General features: G+C 32.6%; 1 protein-coding gene across 1 annotated transcript; it reads left to right on the top strand.

The window, feature by feature from the left end:
- The first annotated feature begins 94 nt into the window (after positions 1-94).
- On the top strand, positions 95-25343 carry LOC139514684 (ribosomal oxygenase 1-like). The gene is made up of 18 exons (XM_071304187.1): positions 95-223; positions 3689-3808; positions 4349-4553; positions 5973-6265; positions 9584-9729; positions 10311-10410; positions 15813-15926; positions 16523-16629; positions 17388-17495; positions 17964-17998; positions 18444-18538; positions 19453-19536; positions 20071-20175; positions 20637-20778; positions 21088-21211; positions 21646-21745; positions 22374-22460; positions 23088-25343. The coding sequence occupies exons 1-18, from the start codon at positions 182-184 to the stop codon at positions 23190-23192; spliced, it is 2112 nt and encodes a 703-aa protein (XP_071160288.1). The 5' UTR covers positions 95-181; the 3' UTR covers positions 23193-25343.
- Positions 25344-25838: the final 495 nt, after the last annotated feature.

Genomic DNA, 25838 nt, shown 5'->3' with positions numbered 1-25838 from the left:
CATTCATTTTAAACGTTAAACTTAATTCCAATACAAAAATATTGCTTATTGTTGTTGGTTTAAGAAAAGAAATATCACCCAAAATAATAGATTCACCCTTGTAACAACTTCCGTTCCAAAAAAGCCATGTGGATGGCGGGTTGAAATGAAAATTTAAACATAGTATAATATCTATTTCAAAATGAAGAAAGTGTCTGCATTTTCTGTTTTTCGTTCACGTAAGGTAATAAAACACGTGTTATGATTACAGTCATTGAATTCATCAAAATCAAAGACCTAATTTATCCTCGCTTTCGACACGTTTCAGCCACACGAGCCTTTCGTACAGGTCGTTTCGGCCACATTACCACCTCGTCCACAGGTCGTTTCGGCCACATTACCAGCTCGGCCACACTACCATTCCGTCCACATTACCAGCTCGTCCACAGGTCGTTTCGGTCCCACTTCCAGTTCGTCCACAGGAGACTTTGTCAATACTTATTCATATTGCTTTTTAGTCTAAATAATTATGACGTCTTGGAAGGCTATTTTAAATTTTTGCTGTGATGCCTCAACTTTGAGACCCAATTTAGCCATAAAATTTTCATTGAAGGCTAAATTTTTTTGCATATATAAAAATTCTTACCTTTTATGTGTTTGTTTGTGCAAAATATTTCCAATTAATCCCTACAGTAATAATAAAATAAGTTACAATTCCATCCGAGGCGGGAACTTGTCGACTGCTTTTTTAAAAACGTTTATCTGATTTAATAAAGCAGTAAATTTCCTCTCAAAGGCCAACTGAAAATATGAGTTTGGTGTTATGACGTCGATGTAAGGCGTCAAAGAAAAAAAATATAATAGCCTTTCAAGATGATGTCAAAATTATTTGTACTAATTGCTGTTATGCTGAATAATCAATAATGGTCTTTTTTTTTAACAAGATTAAAAAAAAAAACAATCGTGTTCCATTTATGAAATTATGTTGCTTTTGAAGCCTTTTTGACCCAAATAAGTAGAATTGTTTCCTAGTATCATCAACCAGTTTGACACTAGTCAGGAAAAGTGGGGGCATTTCTTGTTTCCAGGGAACACCCCAGTTTTCTGCTGTTAAAATTTTTTTTTATAGGGACTTCCTTTTTTTCCCGTGTTGAACATGTAGTGCTGCTGCAGAGATTTCTACTAACCTAACTATGTTTTTGAATGGTAACCGATCTATAGACACACAGACATTATTGAGGGAAAAATAACATTCCTAATCGCTTGTTATTAATTCATCTTCAATAAATACTACATGATGTAGATGCGAAAAGATGTCATGGTAAAAGTTCCTCCATCTTTCAATTTTCATCCATTGAGATCACTGATTATTAACCGGATTTTTGTGACAAAAATGTCGGTTATTGATTTGGGGATGTACGGCGGGCGGGCGGGTGGGGCGGGCGGGCGGCAATCAAATGTTGTCCGTGCATTAACTCATGAACCGTTCAACTAAAGCTTTTAAAATTTTAATATGTTATTACTGACAACTATACGAAGGTCAAGTTCAATAATGGCGATTTTGACTTTTACCGTTCAGGAGTTATGGTTCTTGAAAGGCGGCAATCAAATGTTGTCCGTGCATTAACTCATGAACCGTTCAACCAAAGCTTTTAAAATTTTAATATGTTATTACTGACAACTATACGGAGGTCAAGTTCAATAATGGCGATTTTGACTTTTACCGTTCAGGAGTTATGGTTCTTGAAAGATTGAAAAATGGAGTTTTCAGTCGTGTCCGTGCATTTACTCATGAACTGTTCTACCAAAGCTTCCCAAATTTTAATATGTTGTTACTGAGGACAGAATGGAGGTCAAGTTCAATAATGACGATTTTGACTTTTACCGTTCAGGAGTTATGGTTCTTGAAAGATTGAAAAAAGGAGTTTTCAGTCGTGTCCTTGCATTTACTCATGAACTGTTCTACCAAAGCTTCCCAAATTTTAATATGTTGTTACTGAGGACAGAATGGAGGTCAAGTTCAATAATGACGATTTTGACTTTTACCGTTAAGGAGTTATGGTTCTTGAAAGATTAAAAAATGGAGTTTCCAGTCGTGTCCGTGCATTTATGCATGAACTGTTCTACCAAAGCTTCTGAAATTTTAATATGCTGTTACTGATGACAAAATGGAGGTCAAGTTCAATAATGACGATTTTGACTTTTACCGTTCAGGAGTTATGGCTCTTGAAAGATTGAAAAATGGTGTTTCCCGTTGTGTTCGTGCATTTTCTCATGAACCATTCAACCAAAGCTTTTGAAATTTTAATATGTTGTTACTGATGACAAAATAGAGGTCAAGTTCCATAATGACGATTTTGACTTTTACCGTTCAGGAGTTATGGTTCTTGAAAGATCGTAAAATGGCGTTTCCATTCACGTTGTTGCATTTACTCATGAACCATTCAATCTAAGCTTTTCAAATATTATTATTTCAAAATGTTGATACTGATGACAAAATGGAGGTCAAATTTGATATTGATGATTTTCGCTTTCACCATTCATCAGTAATGGTTCTTGTGATATTGCCAGGACACAAATAAATGTAAATAAATCCAGTTTGCTGTCGTTTTGACAGCCTCTTGTTAGAATAGTAGAATAGAATGAAATATACATGTAACTGTAACTGTGTTCTCTTGATACAACCTTCACTCTGTATTAAACTTCACTACATAATACTAGTCTCATGTACGTCACCCCATGATAATGTATGCCTTTAAAAAACCATTTACTGTGAAAGTATAAAGAATACAAAACTCATAATTAAAGTGCAAAACTACACAACAACACCGCTGCTGTGTTATTAAATATGTTACACATGAACATTCAAAAACACATATGTATATAATATTATACCAAAAAGAAAAACAACCCTCCAGTCCTATCAATCCTATATATCTTATAAATGATTAAAAAAGGGGGGACTAATTGAATAAATTAAAATTTACCAAGTGTTAAATGAGAGAGAACCTCTCGCTTTGGCGCTGTTGTGCTGAATGACCAAAACCCCCGTTTCGGCGGGAAACTGACCACATGATAAGTACGACACCGATACATCATGAAAAGACAAGCGAAAATAATTTCACTCTAATTCACTACGTTCAAACGTATGAAATTATATTTATACACAAATATTTAGCATAAATAAGCATAAAGCATAAAAGATTTATTTAAAGTCGGTTATACATATACAGTGGCGGATCCAGAACTTTTCCTAAGGGAGGGGGGGGGGGGCCTGCTCCAGTCATGCTTCAGTGATTCCCTATATAATCAACCAAATTTTTCCCACAAAAGGGGGGGGGCCGGGCCCCCTGGATCCGCCTATGATATAACAATACAACATTTAATAACCAACCAGAGTATACTGATTTGTATCACTACAATATTATAGTTATTACTGTGAGATTGACTTCCCGGTCATTTATTCATCTACTAGCACAAACTTGTCTTAGAAAAAAATATATCTGTATATTAACCTCACTTCAGATATAGAGAAATTTAATCAATTACAGCTGATTAAAGATTACAATTACCCCAAGTCTGTTATGAACACATTGTTTTCCAATGAAGATCAAAGCATGCTGCTTTTATTACCCTTTTATAAAAATGTAAATATGAATAGGCCCACAAATGTAATTCTAAAAACTGTTCCTCTTTTACATTTAAACAGGAAAAAGGGGACACCCCTAAAGTGAGTTATGAAGAAGAGAAAGGAAACATAAGGAGAGCTTCTAGTACACCAATTATAAAAACTGATGATGGCAAGAGTGCAAAAGGAAAAAAACTTCTGGTAAATATTTGTATTTAAATTATAATTAAACATATGTGAATAGTTTCTTGAAAATTATTGATAAATACAGGTATATGTAAATAGAAGAAGATGTTGTATGAATGCCAATAAGACAACTCTCCATCCAAGTCACAATTTGTAAAAGTACGGTCTTTAAGGCAGAGCCTTGGCTCACACTAAACAGCAAGCTATAAAGGGCCCTAAAACTGACTAGTGTTTTACCATTCGAACCAGAAAACAAATGGTCTAATCTAAATAAAAACAAGAAACCAGAAACACTTCTGAACCACATTAACAAACACAACCACTGAACATCAAGTTCCTGACTTAGGACAGGTGCAAACAAATGCAGAGGGTTTAGTTGTTTTATCAGGTACCAACCTTCACCCTTACCTAAAAAAAATAGTATAACATCACAACATAGAAAGATACACTATAAAATATCAATTGGCTAAACTCTCAATCAAAAGACATATATACACAAATTTTCATTGCATAGTTATTAAAGATATCAAATTTTGATGTGCATATCTATTTCAGAAAGTGTTGAAAGGTGGTAGCTTAAGGCAAAGTATGAGAGGTACCCCAAAATCTAGGCCATCAATCCTAAAGATGGTGGAGGATCAAGGTGTAGCAGGGGACTCAGATTCTGTCACCTTGACCAGTGTCAAGTCTAACCCAGATCTGTTGACTGTTACTTCATCATCTGGTATGGTCACTAGAAAAAGATCTCCAAAGACAACAGGTACTTTTAACAAATGTAATAGTACAAAGTTAGTAAATTGAAAGCTAATCAGTGTTCCAGCTAGGGTGTTTTCACAGGGCGGTCCGCCCACCCTGCCGCCCTGTGCCCTTTTTACAGTTTCCAGGGCGCCCTGCCTTTTTTGAAGATCGATTGCATATTATTTTGTTCGTTTTGATATGATCTGCCAATTACTAAATTTTACCTGGCGACATGTTTATGACTTTGTTAACAACCCCAAACAAAACAACGTTTGGCATAATCTGTTGTTGCAGCTAATCGGTTTATCGGATGGGTCATTAATGATCATCAACATTAATTCATTTAAAAAGAATCGGTCAGTCAACATTTGTCTTTGAAGAAATGTTCATACGACAACTTGGGCACAATTTGCAATGTTTACCGTAGTTTAATAGAGAAAACCTAATTGACAGAGAGTCGAAAAACCATAATCAACTTGTTAAAAACATCGTTTTACATGTTTTCTGTAAAATAAATAGCAAATTCAGACTTTTTTGTCTTTGAATGCCCTCTTTTTTTATACGAAAAATAACAAAATCGAATTTACCATCTTCTACATACTGTTTTTAATCCTTCAAAGAAGGAGCACACACAAATAAAGAAAAATAAATCAATCTTATTTTTCCTAGCATTGAGTTACCTACTTAAGATATTCTTAAATATGTCTACATACTTCTGGTTTTAGAATTTATATGTTTAGGTCTTTTGAAAATATGGGGAAAATTAAAGAGGGTCTTAGTAGCAGGGTTGGAAGGGTGCCTCGGTCATCTTTTTCTGTATTTATTTTTAATACAAATTTTCACTGTTCACTATTTCCTAACATTGTATATTTACTGAGCACAGCTGTTCAGTGCTGTATTGCCTTTAAGCACATCAGAGGAAGAAAGGGTCTTTCCTAGGTAAAACTTGTAAAGTGTGACCATAGAAACAGAATGAACCAGGACACCTTTCAAAACATACTGCATATATAAAGCTTAACTGTGCCAAGCAATGCATGCTTTGAAAACTTGTGTGACAAGGTGCTTGACAGGTTTTTCAGTCTAAAAAGTAGAAAGATTGAGTTTTATATGGGCTTATGATGTTGTTCTTGTATATATATAACCAGTGATTCAATGAATAAACACAATGTTTGATTAATATTTTTATTAAAACATGCCCTTTTCATATTATCATATCACACGTTAATGTCCTTTTCCAGGATTGGCACCCTGCCCCTTTGAAATCTTAGCATGAACACTGCTGATTAAATTACATATCAATGATGTCTACATTTATCAGTTTAACATTCTCTAATGACACAGTGACAATCCTAATATTTAAAATCTTTTACAATTACAAATAAGATATCTATAAGATTTATTTTTTTTCATTTTGATTTGTAATTACAATTGAATTTTCCAGTAGTGGGCAGTGCTACCAATGACACACCATCTTTGCCAAAAGTTTCAATCAGTAAGCCAGCTAGAATTGGCCTTCCTCCAAGGAGTCAAAAACCAACAAATGCCGGATCACAAAATTCTCTAAATATTATTAAAACATCTCCTAAATCCAAATCTTCACCAAATCTTGGTGTAGCTGCATTACAAATTGCAAGGCCTTTGAGTACAGAGAAATCTGGGAAAAGACAACGTGAAGATGGAGACTCAGAGCCCAGTAAAAAGAAGAAAACTGGAAAAGAAGACAAGAGTATGGAGGTAAAGTGTTATGTGTAACCTTATTGTACCGCCTAAGATATTAAGATTTATTTAAGATAACACCATTTTTGTCGAGCAGAGTCGCAGAAAGCTCGACATAGGGATAGTGATCCGGCGGCGGCGTTAGCTAACTTCTTAAAAGCTTAATATTTTAGAAGGTGGAAGACCTGGATGCTTCATACTTTGTATATGGATGCCTCATGTTACGAAGTTTCCGTCAGTCACATGTCCAAAGTCTTTGACCTAATTTTCATGGTTCAGTGACTACTTGAATAAAAAGTTAAGATTTTTTGTAATGTTAATTAATCTCTTATTATAAGTAATAGGATAACTATATTTGGTATGTGCGTACCTTGCAAGGTCCTCATGCCCATCAGACAGTTTTCACTTGACCTCGACCTTATTTCATGGATCAGTGAACAAGGTTAAGTTTTGGTGGTCAAGTTCATATCTGAGATACTATAAGCAATAGATCTTGTATATTCGATGTATGGAAGCACTGTAAGGTGTACATGTCCAATTGGCAGGTGTCATCTGACCTTGACCTTATTTTCATGGTTCAGTGGTTATAGTTAAGATTTTGTGTTTTGGTTTGTTTTTCTTATACTGTATGCAATAGGTCTACTATATTTGGTGTATGGAATGATTGTAAGGTGTACATGTCTAGCTGGCAGGTGTCATCTGACCTTGACTTCATTTTCATGGTTCAGAGGTCAAAGTTAAGTTTTTGAGTTTCGGTCTTTTTTCTAATACTACATGTACTACATGCAATAGGTCATCTAAATTTGATGTTTGGAAATATTTTATGATCTTTATGTATATATAGGTTTTATTTGACCTTGACCTCATTTTCACAGTTCATTGCTCAGTCAGTCAGTGTTAAGTGTTTGTGTTTTGGTGTGTGTTTCTTAAGCTATAAGCAATAGGTCAACTATATTTGTTGTATGGAAGAATTGTAAGTTGTACATGCCTGCCTGGCATGGTTCATCTGACCTTGACCTCATGTTCATGATTCAAATGTCAATTTTTAGTTTTTCTTGGTTTATGTTTAGTTTATGTGACAGTTGTAATAAAGCTTTATATTTAGGACTATCAACATAATATCCAGGGCTCACACTACTTCAGAATTATAGGGAGAAGTGACTTCTCTTTTTGAAACTGATAGGGAGAAGTGGTGAGATTTGAAAGAGAAGTGCTTATTCGCGCGGTGCGCTACCATGTTTGGATTTTACAATAGTATAAAGGGCAATATGTAAAAAGTGTTCTTTTTATATTGTTCAATTCATATCTGAGTAAAAAAATTACAATTACAATTAAAGTAACATTTGAAATTAAAAGTTGTTTAAGTTTTACTAAGGTTCTTGTGAGAAACTAACAACTAAATATCTAGCACTAAAAAAAAAATATTTTAAAAAATGTAAAGAAATTATAATATATCAATTACAATTTAATTTAAAATTATCTTGTGTATGAAATTCAGTGTTTGGTTCTCATAAAAAAATATAAAAGTTATTAAGCTGGGCCATAATATATTGATATTAGTATAATAGTCTCAGAGTTACTGTAAGCAACTTTAATCAATAGTTTGAAACAATCCATAAAAAATATCGGGAATTATATACACCAATCAATTAGATGTAACCAAAAGTCTCTTAATGTGTGTGGAATGCGTAATTTTCCCCTTTGGGATCAATATTCTTCTGTCAGCTGTTCCATTCGTGCGTCCGTAGTAATTATTGTAAAAGTACGGATTTCGGTCATAGCTGGTCCGGTTCAGATCCGTAGTTTAGTCGGTCAATGGCGGACGAATGCAAGAAAATTTACAAAATAAACGATGTTTGACAAGTTATTTGGAAAGGAACATGACGTTTTTAATGCAATAAATGTATTAAACATTTACTGGAGGTAACTTTTATCACGTTTAAATGAAGTAACAAACTTATTTTGCCGCCGAAATATAGGTTGATGTACGTTTTCGAGTAAACAAGCACCCTTGCAGAAATGCTCGAAGTGATAAAAAGTTGTATTTTTATCAAATAACCTGCTACACACTGCGAAGACAATGCTTCAACCTCTTTTCTAAAGATAATGAATCGTTTATGTCTGAATTTCTTTAATTATCAATAAAAAACTGATGTTTCATCAACTTGGTAAAAATTGAAAATGTCCGATGACGGAAGCGACTGAAAGCGAGTATCGTCAGGGACAGGGCGACTTGTTTTCCCTTTTGGGGGTCGGGGAAAGCGAAGTGAGGGTCGGGAAGGCGACTTCTTCGCCCAAGTCGCCTGGTAGCGTGAGCCCTGAATATCAATGATTAGTAAAGAAGGCGAGACATTTCAGTGTGTGCACTCTTGTTATTATAAAGAATTGAAAGTTCCAAGCACTGCACAAAAAAGACATATACAATTTACTTACAGTCAAATCCATAGGACAGGATCAAGAATACAGGCAATAATAGACAGTTATACAATAAACTTTGAAATCTCAGTGGTGGACAAAAATTAGACGACAGACAAAAACATGAAAAGACAAACAAATAAGGCAATAGGACTTTGAACTTCAAAACATAACTACAAACAAATCCATAGGACAATAATATAGACAACAGACAAAAAGATGAATGATAAACACTCAAAACCATAGGACAAGTTCAATACAGCAGATAAGACTACACAGTTAGGCAACAGACACTCAAAACCATTGGGCCAGTTTAACACCAGTCATAAACTTAGATTATAACAACATATAATCAAATCTGTTCGACATGTATTTAAACAACAATAACTAATACATTCAGCAAGGTCAACACACCAGTCAAAACCTTCACTTTAATCACTGACCAGGTTCCTGACAAAGAACTAAAATTGAGAATGGAAATGGGGAATGTGTCAAAGAGACAACAACCCGACCATAGAACAGACAACAGCAAATGGTCATCAACAGGTCTTCAATGCTGCAAGAAATTCCCACACCCGGAGGTGTCCTTCAGCTGGCCCCTAAACAAATATATATACTAGTTCAGTGATACACAATAATCTAGGATTATTCAGTGCTTGATCAACCCCTTTTTTTCTTGATCAGTAGAATAACATTTGGTACAGTAAAAATCACTACAACAATAGGAACTATCTTTTTAAATGATTTAACAAACATATCAAGAAAAAAAGAGTTGCAGTACTTTTGAGTACAGTGCTTTTGAGTACAACTATATACTAATACTTAATAGTACTGTACCAAATAATTCTTGTAGACTCTGAAAGCCAAATCAAAATACTAATAATGATGATTTATATAAATCATGTCTTCTCTGTTTCTAAGGATATAGAACAAGTGATGAGTTTTACTGACGAGAACAACACAGGAGTATGGGACCATAACTTGCCTTACATGTTCAACAGTACGGAGGAAGCCAAGAAAATATTTGAGTGTCTTATTCACCCAATCAAACCTGAAAAGTTCTTCAAGTATGTATACAACTAGTCAATGTTTTGTCATGGTTTTCTATGGTTTAAAATGGAATTTAGAATTAAATTATAAGAAATGACTGTAATATTTTTTCTGTCTATTCGAAATAACATAAAAAATGTGGTGCACACTGTTAAATAACCCGCTACGTGCGTTATTCGGTGTGCACCACATTTTTAATGTTATTTCTTCATAGACAGAAAAAATATTACAGTCATTCCTTAATGAAATCAACAGGATCTCCACAATATCGCAAAAATGAAAATCGCATTTTAGCCCAAAATGACAAAATCACAATAATAAATGCTGGCAACAATTTCTGAATTAACAGTAGAAGATTTTCATTTTGCATCCAGAGTGGAAAAGGTCATACATATAAAGCAAAATTTCATTCAAAACAGATATCCATATTTGTCAAACTTTTTCATGGAAAAGAATTGTTTTGATGCATGTTGCTTTACACCACTATAAAAATAAGTTGTTTAGCCATACACAAATTTAATTGAAATCTGTATTTCACACAAAAATTATATACTTGATATACTCCTTTTATTAAAACAAATGTATTTATATATTTCAGAGAGCTTTGGGAGAGGAAACCTTTGTTAGTTAGAAGACATTTAGAGAATTATAATGATGGATGGTTTAGTACTGCTGAATTAGATAAAATTTTAAGACAGGTATATTGATGATTGTTGTTTAACACCTATTTCAGAACACTTGGTTTATAGCATATCCACAACAGTTCTTCTTTTACTTTAAGGGTCCTCATACTTTAGAGTAAGAGTTCATTCATTTTTATGGTTAGGCTATGAGATGTTTTAGGCTAGGGTTAGGTTTTATGGTTAGAGCTTGTGTTAGGTTTAAGTATGGGTTAGGGTAAGGTTTGGGGTTCAGGATAGTTTAGTATAACTCTATATGCGTTGGGACCCCGTAAGTAAAAAAAAGCCAAGAACCACCACTCTACGGCATGGTAAACCGACAATCCTAGTCAATTACGATCAGAGTTGAATGCACCTGGTCAAAATGGGAATGGAACTCACACAACCTCAGTGTTGACAGACTATAGACTATAGACGAACTGCTTAGCCAACCTTGCCACTTAGCCAACCACTTAGATTTAGAACATCACATAATTAAAAATGACTGTTACATGAGTTTTTGGAAAGATTAGAACTTGTTCTAAATCTTTACTTAGGCACCAGCCTCCCTTACAACAGGACAGGTAAGCTACTGTTACAAAATGTATTTACACTGAAATATAGTTCCCTATGGTTCTCATGTATGTGCACATAATACACATATAAACTGAAAAAAATGGGTATATTATTGGAGCAGTTCATTCAAGAATGTATGTCATTAAGGTGTGTTGATGTGCAGGCTTTTTTAAAAACATTTTGATTAGGTAAGTGGGTATTGATTCAACTAGTATGATTGACAACTGTCATTATCACTAAACAATCAGAGACAAGGTGGACCTTAAATTACAATGCCTCACCTCCTAAACTGCCAATCAAATTGACCACATTACCTACTAAACTCAGTCTTACATAATTATACAGACCACTCAATATACATCTAATTCTTAATACACAAGTATTTGACCTCATGATTGAATACACAAATGTGTATATTAGATGTTTGATATTTATAAGGATGATAGATTTATTTATTGCCAATTACTTTTGATCTACATTACATAAAGTGATTCTGTAAGTTAAATCTAAAAGATAAATGATTAATGGATTAACAAGATCTTTAAAAAAATGAAATATCAAATATGAATATATAAAAGGTATTCAAGTTAGGCCTATAATTTACTTGATAAATTTCCAATAATCATCTGTAACTAATCAACAATTTTGATTAGTTCACTTTTTTTTTTTATCAGGAATTGGCTTGAAACAATTTTAAAATTTTAAACTTTTAATTATAACAAACCGTTGTTTTATTAGTTTATTTCCCATCAATCATTATGTCTATTTTAGTCATTTGAATTTTTATTAGAAGTGAATATATATTTTTGCAATCAAGAAAGAATCCACATTTCAATAAATAAGTTTTTTAATTGGTTTACATTGAAAAAGTACATTTTCAATGCCCTGTGTTGAAAAATACTTCAAAAATTGATCATAAGGCACTCTAAAACTTTTAATCTTCAATGCCATATAACCTCTGTTTCAATTTAAAAAATGCCCCAAAACAACATTTTTGTCGAGCCTTCGACTTTAGTCAAAAAAGAGACATAGTGATCCTACATTCTGTCGGCGTCGGCGGCATCCACAAATATTCACTCTGTGGTTAAAGTTTTTCAAATTTTAATAACTTTCTTAAACTATCCTTGAATTGTACGAAACTTGGACAGAAGCTTGTTTATGTTCATAAGATAGTATCCAGAAGTAAATTTTGTAAAAATAAAATTCCATTTTTTCCGTATTTTACTTATAAATGGACTTAGTTTTTTCTGCCAGGAAACATAACAGTCACTCTGTGGTTAAAGTTGTTAAAATTTTAATAACTTTCTTAAACTAGCCTGGAATTGTAAGAAACTTGGCCAGAAGCTTGTTTATGATCAGAAGATAGTATCCAGAAGTAAATTTTGTAAAAATAAAATTCCATTTTTCCCGTATTCTACTTGTAAATGGACTTAGTTTTTCTTCCAGTTAACATTACATACAGTCTGCAGTTAAAGTATTTAAAACATTTTTAAGATTCTTAAACTAGCCTGGATTTTTACCAAACTTGGACAGAAGCTTCTGACAATCAAAAGATAGTATCGAGAGGAATAATTTTATTGATTTTTTTCATCATTTTTGATGAGTGTGTGATTAACAGCAAAAGTAGGCGAGACACAGGGTTCCGCGGAACCCTTACAAATTTTTAGATTATTTTTGTTGACACTTTAAAGTTTTTAGCTGTTGGTCTAGATTTATGTCTTACAAGGATAGTTTGTAACATTTACTGTAGAAGAATTTTTTATTTGAATTTTTTTTGTTTTTTTGAAACATGTTCAGAACTGGCAACATAATTTCGATAAGATATAAACAGCAGTTTAAATAAAATTGTGCAAATTAAGAGACCCATATTATTTAATTTTAGCTCATTTTATCCTCATACTGGAAAAGCAAGTTTCCTTCTATAAAAGACCTGCTGTTAATGCAATTTTCAGCAATACTGTTTTATTAATGTTCATTTCCTCCACCATACCTTAATATGAAATTATTCAAACTACTCTTCTAATCTTTCCATGAGTGATTTCCATCACTTTGATTTAATATGCCCGTCAAAATTTTGACGGGACGTATCATGGTATACAAATGTATGGCGTCCGTCTGTCCAGCGTAAACATGTCACTCCGTCACTTGAGAACAACCTAGGCCAACCTTAAAAATATTTTTGTTTGCAGTTTTCCGACTGTACCTTCAGACTGAAGGGTCGGTAGGTAGGAAAAATATTTTATTTTATCAGCTAAAATACAGTTTAAACAAGCAGTTACACTAAACCAAGTTTCTTGTGAAGAAAAAAAACCATTTTAAAACAACAAACACTGGACATGCTGAAAACCAACATCAAATGAACAGGCATTTTCAGATAAAAAACTTTTTAACCAAAACTGAAACTTTAACATAGTGTCATTATCCAATTTATGACACAAAATATGGTATAATTATTAAATACTGGAACACTTATAAACAAGGAATGTCATTATGACTAGAACTGTTTTAAAGAAATTTATTCAGAGATGTATGCTTCTTGACTAGAATGTTTTCATAAGTAGAGTATTTTCATAAGAAAAATGTAGATATTAAAGATTTATAAGAAAATGTATTAAAGAGTGTATTTCTAATAAAAAAAAAAATAACCATTGAATCTTCCTCAAATTGAAAAAAATGCAACTTGAAAAAAAAGTATTAAGACATTCGACTGTTTTCATATTTCTAACAATATTTAATTATATGTGATAAGGTTATATTTTTGCCAGGCTTTAATTAAAACCAAAGAAATCTAAAGTTTGGGGTGAAATCCATAGCACCCCATTAATGCATAAAAGAAATTGGCAGCATAGCTCCTAAGGACATGTTTTAATTGAATTCACACAGGCCACACAGTTTGGGTATATTTAATATTGTAAGAAAGAGAATAATTGCAATGAGTGGGGCAGCCCCCCTTATCCTAAAGGAGCATACTCATTGCAATCGAAGATATATTTAATATAGAGAGAGTATATTTATTTTTCAAGCTAACCATTCATTTTCTCTACATCTTTGTGTAGTTAGGGTTGCTTCTTATTGTTTTGGAATGATCTATATCCATTAACATTTCAAATGAGCCCTTCCTCTGTACAGGCGTGTTTACAGATATCCATGAAGATTTAAGTCACGGAGGAGTGGTTTCATCTTTGTCGTCTTCACAACGATTTGTAGAAAATATGCCATACTTCAAGCTGCTGTCGAATTATTTAACCACTGAAATTGGTTCCATAAAGTCAGGCTCCACAGATTCTGTACCCGATTTGTTTGAGACAGAATGGTTATCTAGTCAGTTATGAATATCCGCTGCATCATCGTCAATGATATCATCACACATCATTACATGTGCCTGAATCTGTATAAACAGTTTACTAATAAACTTTTTTGTTTGTTATTTGTCTTAAAATTGACACGAGACGACAGCGTTAAGTACTCCTCCTTGACTTCATGGATACCTATAAACAATTTCCATGTGCTTTATCATTAAATGGTCACATGAACGCTTATCGGGAAGCTAAGAAAAACCGAATTTGAAATGTGTAATTGACCCAGACTTTAAATCATTTCTGGAAAAGACCCAAAGTTCCGGATCGCGTCAATAGAAGTATTAAAAAAAAATTCTTCAAATATAAACCAATAAAATTTTCACAGTCGGGAGGATTTTCAAGGGTCGGTCGGTAAACTGCAAACAAACAATATTTTAATTTAAGCCCTATCCAAATTTCATGAAACTTATTATAGTTGTTTCTCATGATGGTTAAATGATCGGTATACTTTTTGGGGAAAATAATATTAAAACTTTCTGAGTTATGGGACTTTGTAACTAAAACAGGGGGGTGTTTTTTCACATGTCACACTGTATTCCAAAAATGATGTATGATTTTTGCTTAAAACTTAGACACTTCTTAGTTATATTAATCTTAAGATCTGAATACTTTTTGGTAATGATTTAAAAAAAAAAAATTGAGTTATTGAATATTTTGTAAAAAAGGGGAGGTTTTTTTACACACTTCTTTGTTATATTAATCTAAAGATCTGTATACTTTTTGGTTTTGATTTAAAATTTTATTTTAGAGATATTGAGTTTTTTGTGTAAAAAAATGGGGGCGTTCACATGTCGCGCCATATCTCAAAAGCAATTTATGATTATTGCTTAAAACTTTACACACTTCTTTGTTATATTAATCTTAAGATCTGTATATTTTTTGGTTTTGATTCAAAATTTTATTTTAGAGTTACTGAGTTTTTCGTTATAAAAGGTTTTTTTTCACATGTCACACTGTATCTCAGAAACTTTTGATGATTATTGCATAAACCTTACACACAAGACAACAGGCGTATCATGCGCTCATGGCGCAGCTGTTTTTTTATTGCAATAGGGATTAGTTCTGATAATTGATTAATGGTTATTTTACAAATATAAAATCACACATAGATCCAATATTTAAATGCTACATAACAAAGCATGAACCTCTAGAGTATTTCTCAAACACAATCTCTTTACAGCCAATTGCATTGAGTGTGTAGGTAAAGGTAAATATCTTTGGTTAGCTTGCTTGCTAGCTGAACCATGAAGTCATTATTATACCCTGGTTTAATAGTAGCCTATTCCTACAGACAGATAGATTGTTATCTGTTGGACTAGTCTACTATTAAGGGAGGGTAGTTTTACCTTACCTAATAATGACTTCATGGTTCAGCTAGCAGGCAAGCTAACCAAAGATATTACCTTTATCCACAACTCAATGCAATCGGCTGGAATTTATATCCTAAGAATGTACCAACATCTCATCAATAGCATTTTGATGACAATGCATTATTATATTTTTCAGGAGAATATTCACTTTGGTGTGAATTTAGATGTGACCACATTCACTGATGGAAAACGAGAAACTCACAATCCTGCAGGACGAGCCCATGCTCCTGTTGTATGGGATTTTTATCAGGTAACTGAAATTTGAAACTTAGGACATGTTTTCTTAAGAATGTAATGCCAAATTAGGACAATCAGATTCCATGGTTCAAAATGACCTATAGATCATGTATAGAGAGTGTGATGAATAGTGCCCTATGGACAAATATTCTTTTTAACAGATACCATTAAACAAACAAAAATTGAATTAAATTGCCCCAAAAATTCTGTTTGATATTTTCTGGAATAGCCTTAAGATTTATGCCATATGTGTGCCTCCTATAGATTTCTATCAAGTAACATTGAATTAGCAGAAACATGAAGCTAGTGTCCATAAGCCCTCCTCCCCAAAATAAAGAACAACAAAAAACAATTTACTTGTTTACTTCTCCTGTATTTTATTTTTTTATATATTTTACATATACTATATAGGAAAATTTTCATGACTTTAACAGAGCTTAACCAAAAAACTCTGAATTTTTAATGATGCTTTAGGTAAACTTTCATTAAAAAATATGTGTTTGGCAGAAAACAGACCTATTTATTTTTAGTCTTTATACAATATGAACAGTTATATGTTATTATTATTATTGTATAATTTTATAGATAATTAAAAACTTTATTTTACAGAATGGTTGCTCAGTTAGAATGTTAAACCCTCAAACATATTCCAGAAATGTTTGGAAATTATTATCAGTTTTACAAGAATATTTTGGGTGCTGTTGTGGAGCCAATGTGTAAGTCCTTACATTTATCTGGTATTTTGTGACAGAACTTTGCTGTTATATTTTCCTACAGTGAGGAAGTATGTAAGGAATTATAATAAATATTTTTTTGTATAATTGACCTGAAATTAAATTTCAAAAAGCTTATTGTTTGCCATGATAATATTTGCATTATATTTTACTTCCTTATTATAAATAATAAAGCTATGTATCATAAGATTTAGTATATAAGAACAAGATGTGGTATGAATGCCAATGAGTCAACTCTCCACAAGAGACCAAAAGACACAAAAATAAACAACTATAGCTCATTGTAGGGCCTTCAACAATGAGTTAAACCCATACTGCATTGTCAGCAATAAAAGGCCCCAAAATGGCAAATGTAAAACAATTCAAACAATAAAACAACAGCCTGTTATATGTTAAAAGTAAAACAAATATGATAAACAACAAAAAACAACAACCACTGAATTACAGGGTCCTGACTAAGGACATGCACAAACAGAATGTGGTGGGGTTAAACTAGTTTGAAGGTGCACCACAAGTGGTGTAACAGTTCAACATAAGAACAAACTATCAAAATCAGTTGAAAAGGGCTTAACTCATCAGATTGATACCCTTACAAAAAATCATTTTGGAATTGGTAGAGTACTTATACATCCCCACAACAGTTACTGACACCTAGTTCAAAGCCAATAACAACTAATAAAAAAAAACTATTCATCTAAGACTGATATATTTATTTTATATAATAATGATTTTTGCTTTAGGTATTTGACACCACCTGGAACACAAGGCTTTGCTCCACATTATGATGATATAGAAGCATTTATTCTACAATTAGAAGGCAAAAAATACTGGCGATTGTATAGCCCTAGGTTGGTATTGTAATACATTACAGACAATTATTCAGTGTTTTGCTTTCCCTAGTAGTGGGTTAGTTTAATTTAATCATATATATTGATAGTTGATTGGGAAACAAGTTTTGCAACTTATATTAATCCCTTTCCACTTTGCGGTGCGAGTGCTGCCTTGTAGCAGCATTAGCCTACTCTTTTTCGAAATCTGCAAGGGTGTCTTTTAGGTGCAAGAGATATGGCTCTCTCTTCACACAGGTCAGCAATTTATCGTCCCCTTCCGAGTAGTGGGTAAAACCATAGCTACTTGAATTAAACATTAAATCTCCTAATAAGAGCCTCAGTATATCTTAATGGGAGAATAGATATTGGAACATTTTGAAATCTTGAAAAACAAGTTATGATATAAGTTTCAGTCATAAAAAATGTATTACATGATTGAATCTATGAATGATTTGTTAAATAAGATTGAATGTGTTTATTTTCCAGGTCTGATGCAGAGACATTGCCAAGAACATCCAGTGGTATGTATTTATTGAATTCATTTAACAATTACATATATAAAATATGCATTTAACACTTTCAGTATGAATTTACTTTTCCTTTCTTGTGCACTAATTTTTATGTTCCATTTATGGGCAGTATGTTTTCTGGTCTGTTCGTCCGTCTGTCTGTCCCGTTTCAGATTACAGTTTTTGGTCAAGGTAGTTTTTGATGAAGTTGAAGTCCAATTAACTAGAAACTTAGGACACATGTTCCTTATGATATAATCTTTCTAATTTTAATGCCAAATTTGAGTTTTTACCCCAATTTCATGGTCCACTGAACATAGAAAATGAAAGTGTGAGTGGGGCATCCATGTACTATGGACACATTCTTGTTTTTAATACTTTTGCCTTAGTGGTTGTAAATTAAAACTTTGCTGTAAGAAAAAGAATTTGGTATAATTATCATATTGTATAATTTAAGGTAACTTTTCTGAGGATGATATAGGAGAACCTATATTGGATGTTGTACTAGAACCTGGTGATCTGTTATACTTTCCAAGGGGAGTAATCCATCAGGTAGGTACTAGAACCTGGTGATCTGTTATACTTTCCAAGGGGAGTAATCCATTAGGTAGGTACTGGAACCTGGTGATCTTTTATACTTTTCAAGGGGAGTAATCCATTAAGTGTACTGGAACCTGGTGATCTGTTATACTTCCCAAAGGGAGTAATCTATTAGGTAGGTACTTGAACCTTGTGATCTGTTATACTTCCCAATGGGAGTAATCTCTCAGGTAGGTACTGGAATCTGGTGATCTGTTTTACTTCCCTAGGGGAGTAATCCATCAGGTAGGTACTGGAACCTGGTGATCTGTTTTACTTTCCAAGGGAAGTAATCCATCAGGTAGGTACTGGAACCTGGTGATCTGTTTTACTTTCCATGGGGAGTAATTCATCAGGTAGGTACTGGAACCTGGTGATCTGTTTTACTTTCCATGGGGAGTAATTCATCAGGTAGGTACTAGAACCACTAGAACTTGGTGATCTGTTTTACTTTCCAAGGGAAGTAATCCATCAGGTAGGTACTGGAACCTGGTGATCTGTTTTACTTTCCATGGGGAGTAATTCATCAGGTAGGTACTAGAACTTGGTGATCTGTTTTACTTTCCATGGGGAGTAATTCATCAGGTAGGTACTAGAACTTGGTGATCTGTTTTACTTTCCAAGGGAAGTAATTCATCAGGTAGGTACTGGAACCTGGTGATCTGTTTTACTTTCCATGGGGAGTAATTCATCAGGTAGGTACTAGAACTTGGTGTCATTTCATATTTGTTGTACCTCTCTATCCATTGATTGAGGGTCATACTAAAAGTCTTTATCCATTTGAATGCCTGTTACACTTTGTAAGCATTACTCTTGAAGAAAAAGAATTGAGAAATAATATTACATAAAACTGAGAATATAGATGACCCTCCTTTTTATTTTCACAGGGTAAAGCTTTAGAAGATACACATTCATTGCATATTACTGTTTCCTGTTTCCAGAAAAATACCTGGGGAGATCTTATGGAAAAGGTAAAATTTATTTTTCATTTGACATTAATAATTTTTTGAAAATTTATTCAAAGTTGTAGAATTAAGGAATCTATATTTTACAGTATAAGAAGCAAGTAATAGACCAATTTTGAGTTGTGCTATGAATGAGTTACACTGGTTTTCCCAATGGTTTCTTGCTGTAATGTAATAACATAAAAGCATTGGGATCTAAGAAATGTACAGTAAAAGGCATATGACGTCCATTATCACTGAACAAGTACATAATTTTGTTTAGGAGCTAGCTGAAGCACAGCTGAGGGTGTAGGATTTTCTTGCTGTATTGAAGATCCATGGGTGGCCTTCAACTGTTTTCTGTTCTTTGGTTGGGTTGTTGTCTACTTGACACATTCCCCATTTTCATTCTCTATTTTATGAATTTGAAAATAGTCTATAGTATAGGTAATTTGTATATCTGTTTTAGTTTTATTTGTTGCATTTCAGGTAACCCCTGTTAAACTGTTATGTTTTGTGTTTCAGTTAACACCTGTTTAAATATTACTTATTGCATTTCAGTTAATGCCAAGAGCCTTACAAGTTGCCATTGAAGAGGATGTGGACTTTAGAAAGGGTCTTCCAAGAGATTACATGGATGTCATGGGAATAGCAAATTCTGATATAGTAAGTGATCACTTGTTTGGTATTGTAAGGTGCAGATCACATACAAGTTTTTTTTTAGATTTACATACTTTTGACCTTTGTCCTATGGCCTTTGTAAATATCACTGATCTTCTTGATTTTTTAGCCTTTGCAGATTTTGTTTTAATTGAATAATGATGTACTAATTACAGTAACATATCACAATTTTTTCTCTGGTTGACAAACATGTTTTTAGTCATAACAGATAACGTAAGAACTTTGTTTAAAGTGACTTAGTTTTTTACTAAATTACCAACCTTAGACCTTAGAAAAATAATGGTTGTAATGTTAGACCTTAAAAGTAGATATGGATAATATTCTTTGCGAAATAATTTGTCATCTATGCAATGAGTCTACAAGTTATTCCAGATAAGAAGTACTGATACAATTATTCTCTATAAATGTATTATCTTTTCTGCATTAACTTTTGATATATTTTTCAGGATAATCCCCAAAGAAAGGTATTTTTACGTAAGATTCAGCAGTTGATGACAAAATTGATCAGTTACGCACCAGTGGACTCAGCTTGTGATCAGCTATCTAAACATTACATACATGATAGCTTACCACCTGTACTGTCTGAAGGTATTAAAGTTTACTATATAGACTTTGGACAATCTATATATTTATTTTATTGACTCTTTTCATTAGTCAGTGTAAGATCTGTAGCTACATAAAAATGTTTTTCAGGTTTCAGTTTATATGTGTACAGCCAAAAATTCTTATCTTCCTGGAGGCAGTTCTCTTTGAGACAACATATAACATTTTTAAACATTGGTGGACCAGAATGGGATTAACTCTGCATTCATGTTGAAATTCAGTTGATATCCTGAAAACTTTATCCAAGAGGGAGATCTGTCATAGTTTTTCAATAAAATCGTTTTTTAATTTCAGCTGAAAAATCTTGTAGTGTCCATGGTGATGGAGAACGATGGGAGAAAAGTAAGAATTGTGTTGTTGGTACAGCTGAGATGGAACCTGATACACAGATCAAAATTATTCGTAAAGGAGTTCTTAGGTATTATTTTTTTTAAGTTAGGTGGAATGTAATTTACTATGAAGAAGCCAAAAAAAATTAGATCTGCTACTATACAAATTGTACTAAATAGTTAGTCTGTAATAGTATTTTACTCTTCAAAAGTTAAGAAGTATACTTATTTGTAAAGTCTGGAAAAACATAACCTTTGTATCAATTGAAATTCGATTTTGGAACAAAATTTTTGTGATGATAAATTCTCTGTATGATACTTCTCTGTCATCTGATGAGTATATTTGTATACATATAAGTTATGCCTATTATTATACCAAAGCACCATGAACCCTTTCTTAATCTGACAGAAATATGAGTCTTTTATACAACTGCCAGGTAATCAATATAATATATAAACTTTATGTTTTGGCCTTTTTTTCAAAATTGTGTGAACTTTGAAAATGGTTTAATATCGTTTCCAGGTTACTAACAGAGGATGATGATGTGAGGATTTATCATTCACTTGACAATTCTCGTCTCTACCATGGATCTGATCCACAATATATAGAAATATCTGCAGAGGTAAGTTAAAAAAGAAGTATAAGAGCAAATACCTATCTACATTACTAGTGACAAACCTATAGTTAGCCATTTGATATTTGGAATCACTTTATCTACATAGTTTTAATATTTAAAACTATCACAGTTTGTAACAATACTAATCATTTTACCATTATCATAACTTCTTTTAAAACTTTGGACTTCTTTCCCCCAAATTATCCATAAGAGATATACTATTATAATCATATCTGTTATCTCAACAAACCATTGTTGAAGATAAACTGGGAATGGTTTCTATTCATGAATAGAATGTTGAAGGATACTAATAAAAAGATAACAGAAATGAAAATAGTGCATATGTGATGGGTTGTAAATTATCATCCCCTAACTGAATTTCCTTAAGGAAGCTGATATTTGTAAGCACCACATAGCAGGATATATAAAAAAGAAGATGTGGTATGATTGCCAATAGGACAACCCTTCACAAGAGACTAAATGACACAGAAACTAACAGCTATAGGTCACTACAGCCTTCAACAATGAGCAAACCCCAATTCAAACAAGGCTGGGCATGGAGTACTTCAATTACTCCTATCTTGAGTATGTCTCTGTTGAAAGTATCCCTATACATATTTGTTATATTTTTCAGGCTGGACCTGCAGTAGAGTACCTCCTCCACTCCTATCCTGAGTATGTTGCTGTTGACAGTCTTCCTTTAGGAACATTGGATGAAAAAGTAAGATTTCATTAGAAAAAATTGTGAGAGAAGGCTAGAATGGTGGCATTTTTTTTTAGACATAACTGTAAGCATACTTTCTCGCTACATTGAAGACCCATTGGTGGCCTTCGGCTGTTGTCTTCTCTATGGTCGGGTTGTTGTCGCTTTGACACATTCCCCATTTTCTTTCTCAATTTTATTTATCAAAATGAAATGGTGCTTCAGTGACAGTGTGGTCAATATACTTATCTACTGTATCCCCATCCTGTCAACTCTGACTTAAGTTCTAACCCCTGCACATTGCATTCAACTCCAATCCTAATTAATTAGGATTTTCATTTTGCTGCTGAATTTTAATGGTTCTCCCTTGGCTCTCCTCTAGCTTCCTCCACCAACAAAAACTGCTTTCCACCATATAGCCAATTGGGCTGAAAGTGACAATGAACACTAACAATCAATCAATCACAAGGCAAATTAATGTTTATTGATCCTGTTGACTTTTAAGCTCACCTGGTCAATTGGAGAAGTTTACTATTTTTACAATTTTAGGTGTCACATAACTGCTCTTATCAAATGTCCTTTAGTATAATTTTAATATTGCATTTAATTTATTTAATTACTATTTTCTCCATTTTCATTTTGCAGATTGCCATAGCATCAATTTTATATGACCATGGATTACTGCTGACTAGTGAACCTTTAGATCCAATTGATGATGAGGAAAGCTCCGGTGAACCTGACAATTGCTGATTATAAAAGATAGATCATGACTTAAATGGCCATCTGACTGGAATCTCTCCAGGGCTTGATGTTGGGAAAGGAAATTATACTATCAGAAAACCCTCCCCACAGCTTGTCCTTAGAAAAGGCAATAATACTACCAGTTAACCCAGATTTCATGTAGCCATGTGATGCAACAAAAGATTTACGTTTTGAATGAAATATTGGTACTGTTAGTACTGCAGTCTGGTTTCAGGAAGAAATCAAAGCATTAGAGAAGCAGCTTTTTATTTTTGCTTTATTGAGCTTTTTAAATGCATGCTGAAGAGCTTTATATATTTTTTGCCATGGAATAGGTGAAAACAAACAAATGTAGTGACAATATTGTTTTGTTTTAGTTATCTTTGAAGAAGAAGATTCCTTTTATATTTTGAAAAACATGTATATAAGGAGTTGATTTTTTTTTTTATTAAAGTCAGTACAATAAACTTTATTTAAAAATTGATATAAAAAAAAATCATTTTGTATACACTTCTTGTCCTGAATGTGCCCAACCATTTTAGATAAATCAGTAAACAAAGAGAAAAAGTGATACATTAAAAACAAAATTATCCCAACATGCATGCCAGGATGTTTTAAACCTAATTTTTTAGTAGAATATGTATAAACAGATATTGTTTAAAATTTTATTCAGAATTTTATTTATTTATTTGACTTCAAAACAAAGAGTATATTATTTTATGAATATGTAATGAAAAATTATTTCATTGTAGAAAAATGATAGCATTATGATGTTGGACTTATTCTGTATGTAACATATTACAAAACTGGTTGTGATTCAATCTAACCATACTTTAATTTTTCATTTATGAAATGTAGAGATTTTACAATTTAGATTCTTATCTTTTTTATACTTGATGTATACTACATATGATAGATATAGTATACCGGTATATTGAAGCATCAAAACTAAAGAATAACAACTAAATCCAATCCATATGCTGTGTTATATTCCCAAATAATTACATTAGATGTATGTTTCATTATAATACTTTATTCTGATTGGCTAACTGCACATCACGTGTTATTCTGTAAGCAGTTGCATTGCTTGATACAACTTTTCATTCATGATAACACGTGGTCCAACAATAAAGTGCACAGGTGAATTAAAAAAATAAATATTTAAAATTCGTGTTTTCATGATCATAGCTAAAAAATGTAATTATAAGTATTGAATGCTTCTTTTTGTAACTTTATAAGGTTGTAAAAGCGCTGACCGTGCGCACATTTTTAGAATGAAGCGCGGATTACAAAATGTACTTCGGTCAACGCTTTTACACCCCAATAAATTTACAAAAAGAAGCATTCAATTCTTAATTATATTGATATTCCCTTTAAACTTCATCACAGATTTAACATTTTATTTAGTTATATACAAACTACTTAATGAATATTTGTATTATTAAGCTACATAGTTGTATTCAAATAAGGTTGAAATAGATCTTATGTTTATTTAAATTATATTTAGTGCACATTATTCCTACCCACGTCCAATAAAGTAGAATGAAATAAAACCTTTTATTTGGAATAAAACTGGGGAATGATTTTTCTTGATAAAGTTATCTGCCGGAGAAAGCAGATTTTGTGTATTATTATTGTATCAATGTTCACTGCATAAAATAGACGTTAAGCTACCAACAATCAATCAATTTAATACATGGAAATAGTCAAGAAAGCTCCAAATCATCAAACTACTGTCTTTTATTTCTAAATAAATCATTTTTAAAACATATGTCAAGCTTTTAGCTGAATTGATAGAAATAACTTACTTGGAGCATTATATTGAAGTTAGATATTATCATTTCTGAAACACATTCCTCAAATGTTTATTTTAGAACTAAGAAGTCGTTTTCACTTTTTGGCACCTTTTGTAACCTATAACATTGCCATATTGCCATAGTAACATCATAATATATTGATGAAAACGTTCAAAAAATATACTTCTTGACTTGAAGAAAACTGGTTAATAGTTTCACAACTGTATTTTCCATACTTTTACATGAAATAACTATAAAGTATAACTTTGGTTTTAGTGCTAGTCATTACTATATTGTATATTATGTGATATGCATTTTTATTTGTCCTGTTTATAATGAAATACATTAAAGATATGTTGGATTGCCTCATAGTTAATATGCCGAGTATCAGAGAGAAAAAAACTCCAATATAATGCTAATGTATTGTTTTGAATGCTTTACAGGGAAACTAGCTATATATATAGAGAGAGTTTTGGAACTTTTTTACAGTCATATTTGTTTGATTGATTGGTGTTTATAGCCACTTTCAGGACTGATGTGCTATTTCATGAAAGTCTGTTTTTATTGTTGGAGAAAGCTGAAGTGTTAGGAGAGAACCACTGACCTTCAGTTGGAGAAATGATAATCCAAGTTAATAATTAGAGTAATCTAGAAAAATAGGAAAAGTTTAAAACAAAATTATAAGTAAAATGTATTGATATTTGAATAGTTTTATTTGGCATTTTATGGACATTTTTTGGGGAAAGACGGCTTCAAGCCGTCAATTCCCTAATGGGGTTGTCCAGAGTATCATTCCCTCACGTCAATCACGTCAATCATTTTGTTTTGATAGTTTGGAAACCCCCTCAAAATGTCATAC

This window comes from Mytilus edulis, chromosome 3, assembly GCF_963676685.1.
Source record: "Mytilus edulis chromosome 3, xbMytEdul2.2, whole genome shotgun sequence".
Classification (NCBI taxonomy): Eukaryota; Metazoa; Mollusca; class Bivalvia; order Mytilida; family Mytilidae; genus Mytilus; species Mytilus edulis.
This window is presented reverse-complemented; position numbering and strand designations above follow the sequence as displayed.

What these genes read in the sequence shown, in the direction of transcription:
- LOC139514684 (XM_071304187.1), top strand. Translation starts at nt 182, where the DNA reads ATGAAGAAAGTGTCTGCATTTTCTGTTTTTCGTTCACGTAAG. An exon ending in AAGATCTCCAAAGACAACAG is followed by an intron (nt 4,554 to 5,972) that starts GTACTTTTAACA and finishes TGAATTTTCCAG; the next exon opens with TAGTGGGCAGTGCTACCAAT. An exon ending in TGCTGTTGTGGAGCCAATGT is followed by an intron (nt 16,630 to 17,387) that starts GTAAGTCCTTAC and finishes TTTTTGCTTTAG; the next exon opens with GTATTTGACACCACCTGGAA.